Source organism: Daucus carota, chromosome 2, assembly GCF_001625215.2.
Source record: "Daucus carota subsp. sativus chromosome 2, DH1 v3.0, whole genome shotgun sequence".
NCBI lineage: Eukaryota > Viridiplantae > Streptophyta > Magnoliopsida > Apiales > Apiaceae > Daucus > Daucus carota.
The window spans coordinates 2,409,309-2,430,729 of NC_030382.2; the positions used below are offsets into that span (position 1 = coordinate 2,409,309).

The window sequence follows — 21,421 nt, forward strand, 5'->3', positions numbered from 1 at the left end:
TGTGGGTTCGTCGCCGCTCTGGCCATCACCCACAACATCTCCTTCGATCCCCCAACATCAATCCACAAACCAACATATATCAAAATAGTAAATTCCCAAATCAGTTGTAAAAATATAAAACCCTAGCCTCCATTATTTTTCTATCAATGAGTTGTGTATGTGGGTTATTCAGAATATAAGAGATTTTGACTAGTAAACAAGATAGTACTAGTAGACAACATAAAACTATTTTTATATAATTCTAAATCAAATAAAGAGATGGATAATTCTTTTGCATTCCAAGTTCTGGTTCCCAAGTGGCCTCGTCGATTAAATGGTTCTTCCACACCACCTTCACCATCATTGCATTCTTATTTCTCAAATCCTTAACCTCGTGGTCTATTATCTTGATTGGCTGCTCCTCATAGGTCAGATGCGGTTTAACATTAATGGGTTCATAGGCCAACACATGTCGGTTGTCAGGCTTGTACATTTTTAGGACGAAAATATGAAAGACATCGTGTATATACTACTGTAGATGGGGTAGTAACGCTAGTTGGTAATAAACATTTCCCACTCTTCTTAAAATCTCAAAGTGTCCTATGTATCTAGGACTCAGCTTCCCCTTTTTCCTGAATCTCATAACTCCTTTCTAAGGCGATATCTTTAGTAAAACTTTCTCTCCTACTTCAAATTCTTTATGTTTTCTTCCCAAATTCGCATATTTACTTTGTCGGTCCTGAGCAGCTATGAGTCTCTTCTTGATCATCTCGATAGATTGTTTAGTTTGCTCAACCACTCCGGGCCATAAATCTTTCTCTCTCCAAGTTCTTCCCAACAGATAGGTGATCTATACTTTCGACCATATAGGGCTTCATACGGTGCCATGCCTATGCTTGCGTGATAACTATTGTTGTACACGAATTGTACCAATGGAAAATGTTCATCCCAATTTTCTCTAAAATATAGAACACAAGCTCTCATCATATCTTCAATGGTCTGTATGGTTCTTTCACTCTGTCCATCTGTTTGAGGGTGATAAGCAGTGCTCAAGTTCATCCTGGTGCCTAAACACTCTTGAAATTTTTTCCAGAATCTTGAAGTAAATCTTGCATCACGATCTCATATGATTGATACTGGGACTCCATGCCTTACTACAATCTCTTTTAAGTACAGATTTACCAATCTTTCAATGGTATATCTTTCGTTGATCGGCAGAAAATGTGCAGACTTTGTTAATTTATCAACTATTACCCATATCGCATCGTGATTCGTCTTTGACCTTGGTAAACCCACAATGAAATCCATAGTCATATGTTCGCACTTCCACTCGGGGATCTCTAAGGGTTGTAACAGTCCACTAGGTCTCTGGGGTTCTTCTTTAACTTTTTGGCACGTTAGACATCTACTTACCCAGTCTGCGATTTCACGCTTCATATTAGGCCACCAAAAGTTTCCTTTGATATCTTGGTACTTTCGGGATGGATTGAGTATCTAGAATTGTGAGCCTCATTCATGATATCCTCTTTCAATTCTGGTATGTTTGGAATCCAAATACGGGATGAGAACCTCTTAATTCCCTTATCATCCTCTTGACATGTAACCTCTTCTCCTGTTAATTCTTCTTTTCTCCTCTCCATCATCATCTCTTGGCCTCTTCGAATCTTCTCGAGTATTTCGGGTTGTACTTGAATCTCATTGTTTCTTTCTCGAACTTGCATTGGAATCTTCACTTCAATCTCCAACTTCTCCATCTCTCGAATCAATTCTTCTAACGACACTAGAACTTCTGCTTCTCTTTTCGGCTTAGAGCATCAGCAACTACATTCGCCTTCCCTGGATGGCAATTCTTTCTGCGTGAAAATGTACTTTAAGCTTTTATGATCCGTGTGGATTTCACACTTCTCTCCATATAAGTAATGTCTCCAGATCTTAAGTGAAAAAACTATCGCTACCAATTCTAAATCATGGGTAGGATATCTTGTTTCATATTCTTTCAAATGTCGGGAAGCATATGCAATTACTTTGTTGTGTTGTATTAAAACACATCTTAATCCCTTATGAGAAGCATCACTAAAGATCACAAAATTACATAATTCTTGAAAACTCTCCTCACATTTAGGAGTCCATTTATATTTCTCATTCCTTCGAGTAAGTCTGGTTAAAGGCGCAGCTATCTTAGAAAAATCTTGTACAAATCGCGTATAGTAGCCAACTAGCCCTAAGAAACTTCGAACTTTTGTGGGCGTTTTTGGTTATTCCCAATTTGCTACAGCTTCTACTTTAGGAGGATCCACTGAAATTCCTTCACTACTCACGATATGTCCTAAAAACTGTACCTTATCCAACCAAAACTCACATTTAGTAAACTTGGCATACAACCTTTCTTTCCTCAAGATTTCTAGAGCCAACCTCAAATGTTCTACGTGTTCTTCAGGGGTCTTTGAATTTATCAAGATTCATCAATAAACACTATTACACATTTATCCAGATAATTCATGAATACTCGATTCATTAAATCCATAAAAGGAGTTGGTGCGTTGGTTAGTCCGAATGGCATTACCTGAAACTCGTAGTGTCCGTATCTGGTTCTAAATGCTGTCTTAGGAACATCTTATTCTCTGATTTTCAAGTGGTGATAGCCTGACCTCAAATCAATCTTTGAAAAATAAGAAGCTCCCTTTAGTTGATCAAATAAATCATCAATACGGGGTAAGGGGTACTAATTTTTAATGGTCAAGTTCTTCAATTCTCGATAATCAATGCACAAACTCATGGTCCCATCCTTCTTCTTGATGAATAGCACGGGTGCCCCCCACGGAGACACACTTTGTCTAACAAATCCTGGAGTTGAATAACTAGCTCTTTCATCTCTATAGGGGCCACCCTATAAGGAACTTTGGAAACTGGTGCGGTTCTTGGTGCCAATTCTATGGTAAACTCAAGTTCTCTAGTAGGGGTAATCCTGGCAGTTCCTCGGGGAATACATCGACAAATTCGTTCACTACAGGAATCTCTTCTAACTTAGGCGTAGGCTTTTCGGTATCTACTACATGAGATAAATAAGCCTGACACCCTTGGCGAAACATTCTCGTGACTTGATCCATAGTTAACAGCTTGTGATTTTGTTTCTGACCTCGTAAGGTTATATTCTTGTTGTCGTTGGCTTTTAAACTAACTCTCTTCGTCTTACATCTGATCTGAGCTTCGTATCGGGTTAGCCAATCCATATCACGTCGAACTCTCCAAGTTCAAAAGAAATAAGGTCCACTTCAAATAGTCTTCCTTGAATTTCTATCTTACAACTAGGACATACTTGATTAATGGGTATTACTTCTTGATTCGCAATCACTTCTTCTTCTAATCGTTGTGGTTTCAATCCCACTTTAGTTACGAGACGTTCTGATATAAAAGATCTAGTAGCTCCCGAATTAACTAACACACAAGAATTCACAGAATTTACTAAGAGCGTACCTGAAATCACATCATTGTCCACAATGGCATCCTTGATAGACCTATTGAAAGCACGACTGGTGGGCTTGCTACCAGTGGTGGTGTTGTTCCTCTCGTTGTTGTTCTTTGGTGGAGGTGACATAAGTCTGGGGGTGGTGCTCTCCTTGCCAGCTTGTCGGCAGTCCTTAGCATAGTGCCTTCTCTTTCTACACGAGAAACATGTAATTCCTTTCTCCTTACATAAAGTTGCATAATGCCCCTTCTTTCCACACACATAACAAACCACATTCTCTTGTCTAGAATGTCCTCTGTGTCTTCGTCCACAAGTCTTACATTCGGGTACTGGGGGCCTTCCTTGAATCATGTAGGCAGTCTGAGGGGATCGGTATCTAGCTCCATCATGATTGTTTCCATTCCCAAACCATTAACTATTACCCTTGGTTGTCTCTCTTCACAAACACTTTCTTCTCTTTATTACCATCAAATCTCCTTCCACTACCTTCATTTTCTCCTGAAAACTTTCTCTTTGTTCCACCTTTATCTTTGGAGTACAGCTCGGTTCTATTTTCCACAATTGTTGCTTTTTGTACCATAGTAGCATAACTAGTAATCTCTAGTATCGCCACCCTATTCCGAATCCAGGGCTTTAGCCCTTGTTGGAATCGCCATGATCTATTTTCTTCTCTGTCTACCAAATGAGGTACAAATCGAGAAAGCTCCGAAAACTTATTCTCATATTCTGCCACTGTCATATTTCCTTGCTTTAGTTCCAAAAACTTAATCTCCAAGTGCTTCGGGTAATACTTTTCAAGTAATAGATGAGTGAATCGGTCCCACGGTATTGTTGTCGTGCCTTCCATTCCTCTCTTTGCTTCCCACCAGTAGTTGGCTTCAACCCTGAACATAAAACCCACAAATATCGTCTTCTTTTCTTCCTCCACTCCTACTATTTCAAAGTAATTCTCAATTTCTTTAAGCCACACTCGGGCCTCTACAGGGTCAGTAGTTCCGTTAAATTCAGGGAGATTCAGTGTCTTGAAAGATTTGAAAGTGACAGTAGGGTTAGGCTGTCTTTTCGGGGGTGCTCTCGGCTCACATGGAGGGTTCTGAGTGTGTTGTCGTAGAAACTCGAGTAGAATTGCTGCAGGGTCATTGTCATTTCTACGGGGTTCTCCTTCAGGGTTGTCTTTTTGTCTTGGTTGTTGGGTATGTGCATTCTCACTTTGTTCTTCCTCAGGGGTTGGGGCACAATTTATTCGGGGTCTCCTTGGTGGCATTTTTTCTTGGTTTCTTCTTTCTAGAATTTAAACAATTTAGACAGTCAGTTTATATCACATCGGGTATATATATATATATATATATATATATATATATATATATATATATATATATATATATATATATATATGCAAGAGAACTCCAATCGAGTCCAAAATACTCAAAATTCCTTATAAGAGGTGTGGGCATTGATCTATAGAATTATCCATATGTATGCTTATGTTGACAACTAAAAGTATGTGTGTAATTGATTCTATATACATAGACTACACAAAAATAAATAGATTAAACTCCTTTCTCTTATATTAATCAATACATAATACAAGAAACACATGAATATGTATATTTATTTATATTTATATAATAGAAAATATATGTTTTGAAACCAAACCTTCCTTCCTTTAAAATCAAATAAATAAACTGGTGTTTATCAATATATTTATATAAGAGAAGATGTATACTAGTTTCTGAAAGTAAATATAGATATATAAATATATCAAAAGCTCTTTTGTGGTTGAAAATCATTGTTTTGGTGTCACCGTAAGTACGGATATATATATATATATATATATATATATATATATATATATATATATATATATATATTATAGAGAAAACATACTACTTTACTCTTCTTTTTATGAAAATTTGTATCTTGTATTTGAAACTCGAAGTAAAATTTCCGCCTTTGTATGAAAATTTGAAATAAAAGTCTCCCTCATTTTTTTTGAAAACGTAAATTCTTAGTATCGTCTCACATTAAGAAAAATCTTCTTTTTTGAATTTATAATTGAATCGTGTATTTTTAGGCATGAAAGAGAAATGCAACAATAATATCATCATCAATTGTAATAAAGCAGTAATATCTCGAGGCATAAATATATAATCATCACGATAATGTGTTGTATCAATACATCCCAAATAAATCAAAGTATCATCAAGTGGATACATAGTCATCGTCATCCTACTACATTTATATCTAGAATCATCGACCTATCTAGAGTCAAATAAGCTCCAGATCGCAACAAAAGAAGGCAAAATATGCGATCCCATCAGTCATCGTGTAGTCATCTCCCAATATATAAGCGTCAGTCAATATGCAGTCTTATATATACTCCCCGAATGATAGAGATGCGTAGTCGTCTATATATGTGATAGAATATATTTTTATATATATTCTATATGATTTTATTCTCATATTTAATTATATTTTGCACTGATTATATTTTCATATTTTATTGTAGGGAATAAAAAATTCCAAGTTGAGAAGCATTTGAAGCTAAAATAGCTATTTTGTAGCTAAATTCTATTAAAATTCGGATCTATTGTGTTGTACCGGATTTCTGCACTGTTTGGGTCATATCTTGAGTTCTGGATGTCAGAATTGGATGATCTTACAGCCCACGCGAAGCCCTCACAATTCTCTTTAATTCTAAAGTGGTCCAAGAAGCAAAGTCCAATCAGAAAAGTCCGAAAACAGAGCAGCAAAGAAAGTAACGAATTTTGACAAAGAATCCTACCTTGCTTGGAAGTTCTATTTGTATATTGATTTTAAAAACATTAGAATTATTATTATTATTATTATTATTATTATTATTATTATTATTATTATTATTATTATTATTATAAAAAGAGGATCATATTTTATTATTAGAAGATTACCATTAGAATAGACATTAGTTACATACGCTATTTGACAGAGGATTAGGTTTTCTTCTCCATCTCTTTATACTTTGTTCTAGACATTATTTTCTCCATTAATATAAGTTTGAGGTATTCCCTTTTCATCTCTTGTTTTACTTGTTAATGTTTTATATGGCTCTCTTCATTATTTTCGTTGCTTTTACTTCTGCTACTATGTGTGAGTAGTTTCATTCTAGGACAGAAGGGGAGCCATGTTTGCACCATTATAATGCTTTATTATCATTAATGGTTTAATGGGTAATGTGTAATTCTAGTCTATATGTCTTGATGTTGGATCTGTGCAATTGGCCAATATCATAGATTGACTGTATGCAAATAGGAGTACAAGATCGAGAGATGTATTTACTAGAGGCACACATAAGGTTAGCGGGACTGAAATTGAGTGCTAGAGTATCAATGGATGTTAGGAATCAATAATTTTTGATGATAACATAAACATTTTGTAACATATCTTACTTAGTATCTTTATCAAATTTCAGTTGTAATTGTTATATTTCTTGTCTTTGGGAATTATCAACGGATGGGTAGAATAGGATGGCTAATTGTAAATATCCAATGCCATGTAATTTTATCTAAGTGAAGGATATTCAACTGATGAGATGTAACTATTCAACTGATGAAGACTGGATCATGTTTCAACTGATGAAAACAAAGCATTCAACTGAAGACAAAGTATTCAACTGATGATGCTATGGAATTCAACTGATGAGACTGGAACAGCATTCAACTGATGAAGTTTGTAATTCGTTCAACTGATGAGCCTAGCGCAATATTCAACTGATGAAGTCAAGAGCAGTTGAAAGTAACCAGAACTTTCAACTGATGAAGCAAAGAGCAGTTGAAAATGACTAGAGCTTAAGTCTAACAAATCACATGGATCGAAAATCACATGGATCGAATTACACTAAAATGGACATGGAAGCCTGATTAGGAAAATAAAGAAGAAGCAGAAACATTCTTATCTCATGCAATGCAATCTGGATCAAATCAAGATGATGGTCAAAGATGAAGACATCTCAGAAAGCATGCATAAGACAAAGATGTGCAGCATTGTTCTTAGATTAGAGTGCATTTTGTAATCTAGCTAAAAGCTTTGTAAAACTTGGAGTATATAACCAGGTTAGAAGCATCAGTTGAACTTGTTCAAATTACTTGAGAGAAAATCTGAAAGTTTGAACTTGTTTTGAGTGATGAACCAGTAGCTGTGCGAATTGTAATCAATCCACAGATTCTTTTATATAAAATCTCACGGGTGGATCATTCAATCCACCCGTATTTTTAATACTTGGTGTTTTCTGTTTTATTGTTTTAAAGTGTTTGTTCTTGAATCTTTTAAATTTGTAAAAGATTGTATTCAACCCCCCCTTCCATAATCTTTCTTATAGGTTGTGTAAAATAACAATTGGTATCAGAGCCAGGTTCCCCACAAACAGGGAAAAAAATCAACACTGCTAAAGAAAGATGGGTAAGAAGGATGCTGGAGTGAAGATTCATGTTCTTGACAAGGAAAACTACTTTCACTGGAAAGTGAGAATGCATTTGCATTTGTTGTCTATTGATGAAAGCTATGTGAATTGCATTGAGAAAGGACCTCATGTCCCAATGAAGGTCTGCGCAAGTATGGGAGCTGATGGTGAAGATATGGTAGGTAAAATGATTCCAAAACCTATCCATGAGTATTGTCAAGAAGATACTGAAGAAGTGCAAAGGACAAGAAAACCATGAACCTTTTGTTCAATGGTTTGGATCAAGAAATGATTGATAGTGTTATCAGCTGCACAAGTGCCAAAGAAGTTTGGGACACCATCAGGACCATCTGTGAAGGGAATGAGCAAGTAAGAGAAAACAAAATGCAGCTTCTGATTCAACAATATGAGTCATTTCATTTCAAGTCTGGTGAAGGTTTGAGTGACACATTTAACAGATTTCAAAAACTGTTAAATGGTCTAAAACGTTTTGGAAGAGTATATCAAGTTAAGGATTCAAATTTGAAATTCTTAAGAGATCTTCCCAAAGAATGGAAACCTATGACAGTCTCTCTCAGAAACACACAAGAATTCAAAGACTATACTCTTGAGAGACTGTGTGGAACCTTAAAGACTTATGAGCTTGAAATGGAACAAGATGAAGAGATTGAGAAAAGCCAAAAGAAAGGGCATTCATCTGTGGCTCTAGTTGCATCTCTTGATGATGCTGTCAAGGACAAGGGAAAGTCTCAAGTTGAAGAAACTGAGAAGTTGGTCAAAGAAGAGAGCTCAGAGTCAAGCAAAGGAAAAGGAAAAGAGAAAATTGTAGCTGATTCTGGTGGAGAAAGTGATGGAATTGATGAGCACCTAGCCTTCCTGTCAAGAAGATTCTCCAAACTGAAATTCAAAAAGAATTTAAATTCTGCAAAATCATTTAAAGGCAATCCCAAGTCTGATAGAAGCATGGTTGATAGATCAAAATTCAAGTGCTTCAACTGTGGGAATGCAGGTCACTTTGCAAATGAGTGCAGAAAGCCTAAAGTTGAGAAGAGGTCAAGTGAAAACATTGACTATAAAAAGAAATATTATGAACTTCTCAAACAAAAGGAAAGAGCATTCATCACAAAGGATGATTGGGCAGCTGGGGATGATTCTGATGAAGAGGAGGAGTTCGTCAATCTAGCTCTAATGGCCAACTCCACAGATCAAGAAGAAAACACTGGAAGCAGTAGTCAGGGAAACCATAAGAAGAATTTGTGGTACTTGGATAGTGGATGCTCCAGGCACATGACTGGTGATTCTTCCCTGCTCACAAAGTTTGTGGAGAAAGCTGGCCCTAGCATTACCTTTGGAGATGACAGCAAAGGATATACTATGGGATATGGCTTGATTGCAAAAGAGAATGTCATCATTGATGAAGTTGCATTGGTGTCTGGTCTTAAGCACAACTTGCTTAGCATCAGTCAACTTTGTGACAAAGGATACAAAGTAAGTTTCACTCCTGCAGCCTGTGTTGTCACCAAAGGAGATGACAACAATGTGGTACTAATTGGACAAAGAAAAGGAAATGTGTATGTAGCTGACTTCAACTCTGTAAAGTCTGAATCTATCACTTGCTTTCTCAGTAAAGCAAGCTCAGATGACAGTTGGCTATGGCACAAAAGGTTGTCTCATTTAAATTTGAAGACTTTGAATGAGTTAGTCAAGAAGGATTTGGTGAGAGGAATACCAAAACTGGAATTCTCCAAAGATGGTTTGTGTGGAGCTTGTCAGCAAGGAAAGCAAAAGAGAAGCTCTTTCAAAAGCAAATCTCTTTCATCAATTGTGAAACCTCTTCAGCTCTTGCATATGGATTTATTTGGACCAGTCAACATAATGTCCATTTCTAAGAAGAAATATTGTCTAGTGATTGTTGATGATTTTTCAAAATTTACTTGGACTTTCTTCCTGCATTCTAAGGATGAAGCTGGAAAAATTATTATCAATCATATCAAGGCATTAGACAACAATCCAGATATCAAAGTTGAAAGGATAAGAAGCGATAATGGAACAGAATTCAAGAATTATGTGATGAAAGAATTTTTTGAAGAAAAGGGAATTACTCATGAGTTTTCTGCACCAAGAACTCCACAACAAAATGGAGTGGTAGAAAGAAAGAATAGAACTCTCATTGAGGCTGCAAGAACCATGATTAATGAAGCTCAACTTCCAACCTATTTTTTGGCAGAAGCTGTGAACACTGCCTGGTTTACTCAAAACATTTCTCTAATTACCAAACCTCACAATCTAACTCCTTTTCAACTCTTCAAGGGAAAGAAGCCATCAATTAGCTTTCTGTTAGGGTTATACTGAAATATTCGTTTGAAGTATATAACAATTATTTGAGAATCTTGAATGCATGCTTTCACATTGTCTGTATATTATATATTGTAGACAATCTAGTATCAAATGGGATAGCAGAAGATTAGATTGCCGAGTTTTTTATATAATATAATAAAGGTTCACAGTCGAGGTGGTGTTAGACAAACCACTGGAACGGCTGAAGTATTATTTGGAAATAGTTTATTTTGACTATTGAATAATACTTATATACTTTGCTTATATTGAACGGGATCAAAATAGTAGAATAATTGTTTCTTTAATTCTGACAATAAAGAACTAAGATTCTATGATGTTATTAATGCTTAAGTTCTTAATCCAGATATAGTGATTGACACTTGTATTTAATGCACATGCCTTGACTCATAAGTTAAGTAATTTATTTTAAATTACGAATTTATGTATTGGGCAATGACATTATATACAGAGTGGGATATTGACTGTAGAAGGAAACCGTGTCCGAAAAATATATTCGGATGATGATGTCCTCTTGAAAGCTCATAAAGATAATTATGCTTTAGTCCTGCAGGCAGATTTGTTCATGCATAATTATAAGGTTGAGTGGATGATCAAGGATAAAAGATATTGATTAAATTAATTGTCAGAAATTAATTTAATTAATGGACATGCGATATCTTAAACATGGGGAATTTATAAGCAATTAATATGGGAGCCGAATTAAATAATTAATTTACGGAATTAGGAAAGGTAGTGCAAATATTAATTCTTTAGTGGATTGAATTAATATTTAATGACATTGGGCCTGGCCCGGAATGTCATTGGAAGGCCTGACCTAATGGTCCATGATCCCTACTGTAGCCTATATATATTCTCGTTCTCCTAAAGCTGAAAGACACACCAAAACAAATTCATCCTAGAGTTTGAGAGAGGCAGACGTTTTTCTCAAGGAGACAGCTAGGGTTTTGGGTTTTCAGAGCTTTAAGGAGAGGCACACCTTGGGAGATCGAAGGCCACACTTCGTCCAAGGAGAATCAAGGAATACAGTAGAAGACGTGGATTTGAATCGCTTGCGCCGTAGCGATTAAGGTTAATATTCTGTTCAAACTTTCAATTAGTACCATAAAACGCAGGGCCAAGGCCCGATTGTTCCCTCAATAGCATCAGAGCGAGGTTGCGGTTCTGCGTTTTATGATATGTGGTCCATGTCCTGATTATATATATGCATGTATGTAGTGGTTCTGTGATGCAGGTTGTTATCCACTATTATGGCCATGTTTTGATTATGTTTTTTGGATCCCACGTGGTTTATCGTGGTTATTCTGTTATGTTTGGATTCCACGTGGTTTATCGTGGCTGTTGTAAATCACGAGGGTTGATCGTGATAGTTTTGATCTTGTATTTCAATTTGTAATTGTTTTAGATTATGATCTGATGTAATAGAATAGACTGGTTCGTTTGTACAATTTGTATGTAATTTTTTGATCAACGGGGCTGCAAGAAACAAGGATCTTCCGCTGCTGCGATTAGGGTTTCGGGGGTGCTGCACTGTTTTGGGCGTAACTTTTGCATACGATGTCCGATTTGGGCGAATGAGCACTTTTCGGAGACGGCAGAACGAGACGGAGCTAGCTACAAGCAAGGAACGAGACGGCAGAACGAGACGTAACTTTTCGGATGCACTGCTTTCAAGGCTGTTTCTCGGAAGTTTTCGAGGCATTCTGAGGTCGTTTAGGCCTCCAAACGGGCTCTCGAAGTTTTCTGGAATCTTCTGAAGGATGAATTCGAAGCTGATTTTTCCGGGGCCATAATAGTGGACGTGTTTTATTATGATTTACATAATACTTGATTATTGTTGTTATGTGTTTCTTGTCTTTGTTGTTATGCCATGTGATACTAACCCTTCGCATGCTAGAATGACATGGACATAGGGATGTTTTTCATTAATGCTTTAATCATGATAGTATGCTGCCATGTTATGTGTTCTTTGTGTTGCTATGATCATGATAGTATGCATGTGGACTTCGAAGAACTAACATAGGGCGATGCATCTAGATTAAAATCCTCAAAGTAAATTTTAAGTGGGAGAGGGAGTTAAAATGATATTAAATCCCATGGTCTCCATCATTGTTTGTATGTAATTTAACATAAAGACGAATATAAATTATGTATACGTCACCCATCGTGGCATGTAATTTATGGTGTCTAGAATGTTATAGATATTACTGGAACAAACTTCTTAAATAAATACGAATAGATACGAATTTTCATTATATCTGATTTGGGGCGATTTCTAAGGCTTATGGGTATTAAGTGAGACCGATGTGACTCCTCCACTGCCTAGAAATCAAACCAGACACGAATATTGAATTGAAGTATTCTATTCAAGGAATATTGGAAGGTATACATGCCGCCCATCGTGGCGTACCAAGTTCCATAGGTTTCGGATAATTTAAGATTTAATGATGGTATACACTTAGCTATGAAAAATATCATAGACCACCCCAACGTGGCTTATTGTTTAGTAATAGGACCGAAGTAACGTTTAAACAAATTTAGGTGGTATACATGTCACCCATCGTGACGTACAAGAAACTTATGGTGTTTAAACGTTAGTGCATTTAATTTTAATAATTGTTAGAGGAACCAATAGGTCTTAATTTTTAATGCACCCTTCTTTATGTGTAATGTGATTTTTTCATGCATGATTCTTGTTAACGGAGAAAAGTGGTAGGTTAACAAAGATGAGGTTCCCGGCGTGGATAAAGATTCTTGTTGGCGAGAATGTAGGAAGTGGTTGGTTGTTTGTTATGGAGGCGGCTGCAATTATAAGCAAAGGGTTCGAGATTGCTAACTGGAATAGCTCTCAAGAATGATCGATGCCTAAAATCTGCCTACGTACCCCTATTTATAAGGGATCAAGCCGGCACGTAGTTTTTTCTCCAAAGAGACCCATGTGGGCTGGGCCTCCCCTTCTAGAATCTTCCTCCTAAAAGGGGCCCAATACGATGAGGCCTAGCCCTAGAGCTTACCCCAAATGCATGGACACTATCCTACTCCCCGACAGGGACAACCCGCCAGACTACAAAGATAGGACCACTCTAGGTGTGTCTTCCCTTTATCCTCTACCTCCCAAGGAGGACAACCCCTTAGACTACAAGGTAGGGTCTTCATTATTTCAACAGTAGGATCCACTTATGCTCAAGGACGTCCCCCTAAAAAAGAAGTATCTCCTGCTGCCCTTCTGTATTATAATTGAACGAACTTTCTTTGGCAAGTGGGCACGCCCAAAGATAGGGCGCGCCCTGTCTTTTCACAGAGCCACCTCGAAATTGAGTCGATCTTGACTTTCCTGGCCCAAGTGGACCTTCTTCTGTGGGCCCGGCCCATTTAATGAATCTTTATAATTTTGCATATAACAACTACCCCCCAGATCTTGGTAATATTGGAAATGTTGGCGAGATCTTTAGATTCTTTTCTTTCTGACCTTTTAACCTCATCAACAGACATTATTCGTCTCCAATGTGGGCGTGGCTCAATTAGGCGCGCCGTAAGTTGATGACCGTTGACACCTTATGTTGGGAACAGCTGTTTCGCATTTCCTTTGCATTTTTGATTTATTTTTATTGCACATTTTTCACCAGGGTATAAATACAGGCTTTCTTTCTCTTTTCTCTTTTTATTCTTTTGTCTCTATTACCTTTTTACTCCAAAAAGCTTTCTCGCCGCCGTTCTTCTTCTTTGAGCCACTCAAGCCGCGTCGTTGCTCCGTTCGTGATTTCAAAACCAGCCCACGACTCCTCTTGCTATAAGGTACACGTTCATACCTTTTTCTTTTTATTTGACCGAGTAAATCGTCGTATTAAAGCATGCGTCCTTTCACTTTCCCCTCTGTTTTTCACATTTTATGCTGTATGTATATGTGTATGTATCTTCATTTGATCTTGTTTACGGCACTTTTGATTTGAAATGTGTGTTTGTGTTATCTGAACCATGTAATATGAGACTAGGCGCGTTTTCTTAATAGTAGTGTAGGATCCCTTAATTTCTTTCTTAACGAAAGTGCCTAATTAGGGTTTATGGTTAACTTGTATCCACTTCGTCCCTCGTAGTTCTCTGATGTCCTCATTATCATGGCGCGCCCTGCTTTGAGGCGCGCCTTCTTATCTTTATGACTTCTCTTTATACTTGCACCATTGTAATCGCATATCTAAAGTTCTTCTTATATTCTCCCACGTTAACTTTCCTACACTCATCGCCTTCTTTTCTATCCCTTACTGTCATTTCTTCTTCATCTATTTCATTCACACCTTGGCGCGCCCAGTTGCTTATTTCGCTTTTCTTTCTCTTTCTTTTGCAGCTGGCCAATTCAGGCGCGCCAAGTTTTCTTTCACCAATCCCACTACGATCTTATCCTTCTCTACCTTGTGTGATCATGACCGAGAGTGGAGCCTCTTCTCCCGAGATACAAGAAACTACTCATATAGACATAGACGAACTCTTAGCTCAAGATGAACGAGATCTTCAGGATTCTTATGGCCAGAAATCATCCCACATCATTGAATCTGATGAAGACCAGCCAGATAACGTCGAAAATAGTGGCTCTGCAGATGACGAGGACGAGGATTCTGAAGAGGCCGAGGCAGAAGAGGAAGCTAGAACCTTTTACCATAATTTGGATGATGAAGAGTCGACAGAGGAGGCGCACCCCCCTTCTCCTTTGCCATCTCCTAACCCGTACGCCCATCCTCAACTCTTTGATCATGAGCTAGACTTTGACTGGGATGAAGATAAGGAAGTCCGAGAGACCATAAAAGCAAAAGCTCGCAAGAAAGATGGCAAATTGGCATGCGTAGGCCTATCCTCTACTGCTTCCAATGCTGAAATTAAGTGGTGCTTAAAGTATTACGATAAAGGCTGCATCTGGGCGCGCCCTCACCCCTGGATGAGACCCCATATATTTGACTACAATCCTAGATTACGGATCCCCAGGATGGTTCTTACCCCTAAGTTGGTCAAATTGGGTATTGGTCCTCCCTTGCATCCTTACTTTAGGTCAATTCTTGAATGGTTTGATATCGCTCCAATCCAACTTTCACCTAATTGTTGGAAACTTGATATTGCTCTGTATATGCTACATTGGGATCATAACCAACGCGCGCCCACAATGGAAGATTTGAGTTATTTCTTCAGATTAGGCGCGTCCAGTCTTGGTTATTTTTATTTGGTAGTGCGAAGGTCCCATAACTCTACTGGTTGGTCTGAGGGCAAGACCAGTAATGAAAAGAAATGGAAAGAGCCATTCTTCTATGCTTGGCCAGAGGAACGAATCAGGACTCAATTCAATACCTCGCCCAGTAAGATTTCTTTAGGCGCGCCTCTTGTTAATATTTTTCATTCTCTTCCCCCCTTTTTTTTTAATCATAATATACTTAAACGTTTTCTTTCCTTCTTCTTCCTAGTCGAAAGGAAACAACCTTCTTTATCTGGGCGCGCCAAGAGACGCGCAGAGAACATCATCAATTTCCCTTACGAAGCCAAAATCATTAACCATTTAGTTACTACAGAACGCTTGAAGGAGTACGGATTCTTGAGTGAGGCAGTCGGGGACATATGTCCTTATCAAGATTTTTATGGAGGTCGCCCAATTAAAAGGAAGAGTAAAGAGGTAGAGTAAGTTGAGGTCCCTGCAGAGGAGGAAGATTCTTCTGATTCTTCCGAGGGCGCGCCTCGTCCTGGTTACATCCTTACATGCATATCTATTACCTGTGTTCGTTGATTATTGTTCTGTACAAATAACTCCTTATGCTTTATGTATATCTTTGTTTTAAACTGCCTGTTGTTAATATCATTGTTTTCCATATGTTTCAGACATGTCTCTTCCTGCTGGTTTCGGAGTTAACACCGGGCGCGCCCAGAATTAGGGCGCGCCCATTTCCAAGCAGCTAAACAAAGTGTCGATCAGCCAATCTATCCCTAAACAGCCCTCTCCTAAGAAGAAAGATCATGAAAAAAGGAAACCCAAGGACGTGATTCTCCAGGCATCCAAGAAACAAAAATCCTTGGAGACCTCTGCACCATTTCCTTACAAGGCTCCTGTCACTCCAGCTGGTGATTGGTTTGGGAAAGTAGCTGCTGGTTATATTGAACCGAGGCACTGGGATTTGTGGAACAAAAGGAACGGAGAACAGGCGGCCGATGCTTGTAGGCGCGCCGCAGTGGAGCTTTTCTTTCATCTTACCTGTAACCCAACTGATACTGAAAAGTTAAGCGTTAGCTTGGACGCGACTAATGAAGATAAGAAAAAGTTAAAACAGCAGCTGGACACCTCTGAGAAAGACAGGGCGAGGTTGGAGGAGGTTAAGTCTAAAGCTGAGAGGGACATTCCCAAGTTGAGGACTGAGGCTGATAACCTTAGAATCGATCTGAACAAAACAGCCCAGTATTTGACTGCGTCCAGCGAACGGGTTGTCGATTTGGAGAAACAAGTTGAAGATCTCTAAACTCAACTTGGCGCGTCCAGTAAAACCTCTTTTGCTAATGGTTTCAGAAGTTTTGTCACCGGTTTCTTAGCTGTGGACCCGGAATACGACTGGGGAAAGTTCATTCCGGCTACCAAGAATTGGATTGAGGAATTCAGGATTGAAGAAGCTAAAGCTATTGAGGAGAAAAGGATGGAGATTGAGCTAGAGGTCGCGGCTATTTCTGCTAACAAGTTCCTCCAACAATCATCTCGTCAAAGGATTACTCAGGATGAGGCGCGCCAGACCGAAGATGGCTCGCCCAATGTCAATGTCACAGATCCTCTCCCGCAGTTAACTCATGGCGATATTCCTCAAGAAACTACCATCTCTTCGTCCCAGCCTGGAAACCTGGACTCTTCCCAAGATCAAGTTTAAATTTATGTCCTTATATATGACAATTCGTATGAATACTTATCAGGGTGCGGGTCCCCGTAACCCTGCAAGCCGTCTAACTTGTTGCTTTTGATATTCTTAGGACATATGGCGCGCCACATTTCCTTTTGATGTTTTTGTTATTTATGAATTATTCTGTTAAATGCTTTCTTGTGATTTATATGTTACTCTATTGTTTGGCTTTGTATGTACACTTTATTTGGCGCGCCCTTTCCTATAACGCGGGGGCTGATTGAATGTTTATTCTTTATCTGATCTTTTACTATTTGTTACTTTTATCCTTCTTTGTAGACGCCTTCTTTTACAGAGAAGCTGTACCGTGTGAGATTCTTCCTCAATACTTTGTTTCCAAAATGCGAACAGGAGAAAACATGGCGCGCCAGATGATGAGGAGCGCCCTGTCTCTATCAGTCTGAAGGGGTAGACTTGCTAGATATTCCTTTAAACTTTTAACCTTCTTGCTGAATTATACTTCTTGTAACATGTTTTTAGATGAAAACCTTTTTAAGAGAAATTATTTTCCCTGAGGCAGTACGTTGCCAGATTAGCGATTCGGCGCGCCTTAAGGTTGGGCGCGCCCTTTCTTTGCAAGTAGTAAGATCAACTAAAGAGGTCTGCCATTGTCATTCAAGAAAAGATTAGAAAAAATGCTCTACCGTGCTTTAACGACTACATGATAGACCTACTGGCAGATTCATGTTGCCTCTACTGATAGTACCTCTTCAAATGCTCAGCATTCCATGCTTTGGAAATGGGCTCACCTTGCATGTTATCTAAGTAATATGCTCCTCCAAAGATCTCAGCTCGAATGCGGTAGGCCCCTTCCCAATTTGCCCCAAACACTCCATGGCCTGGCACTTTCATCCCTGGCATCATCTCGCGCAGTACCAAGTCCCCCACTTTGAACGGTCTGGGCTTGACTCAACTGTTATAGAATCGGGCTGTCCTTTGTTGATATGCCGCCAACCTAACTTGCGACTCCCTCCTGACTTCTTCCATCATATCTAGATGCAGCCTCTGATTGACCTCATTAGCCTCCTCCTGGAAGTGGTCTCTCCTGAAGGAACCTGCTCCGACCTATACTGGAACCATTGCCTCACAGCCATAGGTCAACATGAATGGCGACTCCTTAGTAGTTGTCCTTGGCGTAGTGTTGTATGACCATAGTACCATTGGAAGCTCCTCCGGCCAATCTCCTTTCTTTTCTTCCAACTTGGCCTTCAGCGTGTGTTTGATGATTTTGTTGACTGCTTCAGTCTGTCCATTGCTTTGTGGATGGTACACGGCTGCAAAGTTTCTCCTTAAATTCAGGTCATCACACAACTTCTTCAACTCTTTGCTGTCAAACTGCTTCCCATTGTCAGATATCAATTTGTACGGGATACCAAATCTGCACACGATTGAATTGAATACAAAGCTTGTTATCTTCTTAGCAGTAATGGTTGCTAGAGGTGCGGCCTCGGCCCATTTTGTAAAGTAATCAACTGCTACTACTGCATACCTGACTCCTCCTTTGGCCTTTGGAAGCTCTCCAATGAGATCTATCCCTCACAAAGCGAATGGCCATGGGCTGAGTAACGGAGTCAGACTTGCTGCAGGACGAGATGAATATGTGGCAAATCGCTGGCACTTGTCACACGCTTGCACGAACTTGCTTGCTTCACTCCTCATAGTCGGCCGGTAGTATCCTTGCCTAAGGATCTTTAAAGCAAGTGAACTCCCCCCGAGTGATTGCCACATATTCCTTCATGTACTTCCCTCAAGATGTAGTTGCAATCGTCCCCTGCAATGCACTTCAGCAACGGCTGGTTGAACCCTCTCTTGTACAAGACACCATCATATATGACAAATCTTGCTGCTTTGTATCTGAGACTTCTGGCTTCCTTTACACTTTCCGGGAGCTAACCCTCCTGGATGAACTTAAGTATAGGGGTCATCCAAGTATCCACAACTTCATCCTCTACTTCCATCAGATCTTCTCTGAATCGGGTAACCTTCTGTGCTTCTGACACACATGGCTTCTCCTGAACACAGAATTGGATAGTTCCTAAGAACTTGGTGTCCCTTCTAGAACTGGCCTTGGCCAATGCATCAGCACCTTCATTTTTCTCACGAGGAACCTTTTCCGAATGTACCTCCTTGAACTTCTTCATCAACTCTTGCGTGTGGGTCATGTATAAGTTCGTCCTCCAACCTCGAGCTAAGAACCCCCCATTTACTTGGTGGACCACCAACATCGAGTCACTGTACACAATAAGGTTTCTAGCCTTCATTTCCATGGATAGGGATAGACCATTGATCAAAGCTTCATATTCTGCATCATTATTGGTTGCGGGGAACCCTAGGTGGATGACACTTAACAACCTACACCCCCCGGGACTAACCAAAACTATCCCAACTCCAGCTCCGTCAGAATTGACAGCTCCATCGACATGAAAGTTCCACCATGTGTCATCTTCCACCAAAAGACCGTTGATGGGCTCAACGTTGGGACTATACGGCACTATTGCCCATTCTTGAGTATCATCTTCAAATTCTAGCAAGAAATCAGCCAGAGCTTGACCCTTGATAGTAGCCCTAGGCTTATACTCCAAATCAAACTGTCCTAGCTCTACCGCCCACTTCATCAATCTTCCCGTTGCTTCTGGCTTATGCATAATCTGACGGAGAGGGTAAGAAGTTCTTACCTCAATCTTATGTGCCTGAAAGTATGGACGAAGTTTCCTTGCTGCTAAGACCAAAGAGTATACCAACTTTTCCATGCTAGTGTATCTTGTTTCAGCATCTTGTAGCCTTTTGCTAACATAATATACTGGGAATTGAACATCCTTTTCTTCCTTCACAAGGACAACACTAATGGAATGTCTTGAAACGGCCAAGTACAAGATTAATGTTTCTCCTTCTACTGGCTTGGCCAAGAGACGTGGCTTTCCTAACTGTTCCTTTATCCTTTGGAAGGCCTCCTCACATTTGTCCGTCCATACGAACGTCTTCCCTGCATCCTTGATGGCTTTAAAGAACTCCTTGCATCTATCCGAGGATTTGGACACGAATCTATTTAATGCTGCTATCCTTCCTGTAAGGCTCTGAACCTGCCTAACATTCTGAGGAGACTTCATATCGAGTAGTGCCTTGATCTTTGCAGGGTTAGCTTCGATCCCTCGATGGTTTACCATGAACCCCAAGAATTTACCAGATTTAACTCCAAATACACACTTCTGGGGATTCAGCTTCATTCGATACTTCCTGAGTATGTCAAACATTTCAGCCAAGTGCTGAATGTGATCTTGCGCCTCCTTGGATTTGACCAACATATCATCCACATAAACCTCCATAGTCTTACCGATCTGATCTTTGAACATCATGTTCACCAGTCGCTGATAAGTTGCCCCGGCGTTGATCAACCCAAATGGCATCCCTATATAACAGTACAACCCCCTATCGGTTATAAAAGAAGTATGTTCTTGATATGGTTCGTACATGGGTATCTGGTTGTAGCCTGAATATGCATCCAAAAAGCTTAGTAAGGCGTGTCCGGCGATGGCATCTACCAACTGATCTATCCTGGAAGGGGGAAACTATCCTTCGGGCATGCTTTGTTTAAATCAGTGAAATCGACACAAGTCCTCCATTTCCCATTAGGCTTGTTAACAAGGACCGGATTGGCCAGCCATGTCGGGTAGAAGGATTCTTTGATCAGCTTAGCGCCCAACAAACGATCGACTTCTTCTTTCAATGCTTGGGCCCTCTCACCACTAACAGCCCTTCTCTTCTGCCTGACCCCTTTCTTAGTGGGATCAATATTCAGGTGATGACTCATTACTTCCGGATCAATTCCTATCATGTCTGCATGGCACCAAGCAAAAACATCCGAGTTGCTCCTTAAGAACCGTATAAGATTCACCTTCAATTCTCCTTTCAGCTTGGTACCTATCCTTAGTGCCTTGGCTTCACTAGCTTTTCCAACCTGGATCTCGATTGTATCTTCAGCTGGGCCAGTCTTGGCCAACTCCAAGGGTAGTCGCGGGTCTAGATCAGATCCCTCCTTAGTTACGGACGTCTCCCCTTTTTCCCATATAGAGCAAGGCTTAAGCTCCGTATCCGAGTCTTCCTCCATTACTTTTTTCCCTTTTATTCGCTTAACATTATCCTCTTTATCAGGGAACTGAACGATGTAAGTCATGTTGACGACCCCATTGTCGTTTACTCCAGCGGGCTCTTTCAATGATCTATTCTTCTTGAACCCTCTGAGAGATTGAAGATAACATTCCCTGGAGTCATACTGGC

At 39.5% G+C, this 21,421-nt stretch overlaps 3 protein-coding genes across 3 annotated transcripts; all 3 read right to left on the reverse strand.

The window, feature by feature from the left end:
* Positions 1-3,196: 3,196 nt before the first annotated feature.
* Positions 3,197-3,796, reverse strand: LOC108203427 (uncharacterized). The gene has a single exon (XM_017372347.1). The coding sequence runs from the start codon at positions 3,794-3,796 to the stop codon at positions 3,197-3,199; it is 600 nt and encodes a 199-aa protein (XP_017227836.1).
* Positions 3,797-3,863: 67 nt separating this feature from the next.
* On the reverse strand, positions 3,864-4,709 carry LOC108203426 (uncharacterized). Its single transcript, XM_017372346.1, has one exon. The coding sequence runs from the start codon at positions 4,707-4,709 to the stop codon at positions 3,864-3,866; it is 846 nt and encodes a 281-aa protein (XP_017227835.1).
* A 13,502-nt stretch (positions 4,710-18,211) lies between these two features.
* Positions 18,212-20,550, reverse strand: LOC108203423 (uncharacterized). The gene is made up of 2 exons (XM_064086553.1): positions 19,041-20,550; positions 18,212-18,675 (listed from the first exon to the last, which is right to left on the reverse strand). Exons 1-2 carry the CDS (start codon positions 20,548-20,550, stop codon positions 18,212-18,214), a joined length of 1,974 nt encoding a protein of 657 aa, XP_063942623.1.
* Positions 20,551-21,421: the final 871 nt, after the last annotated feature.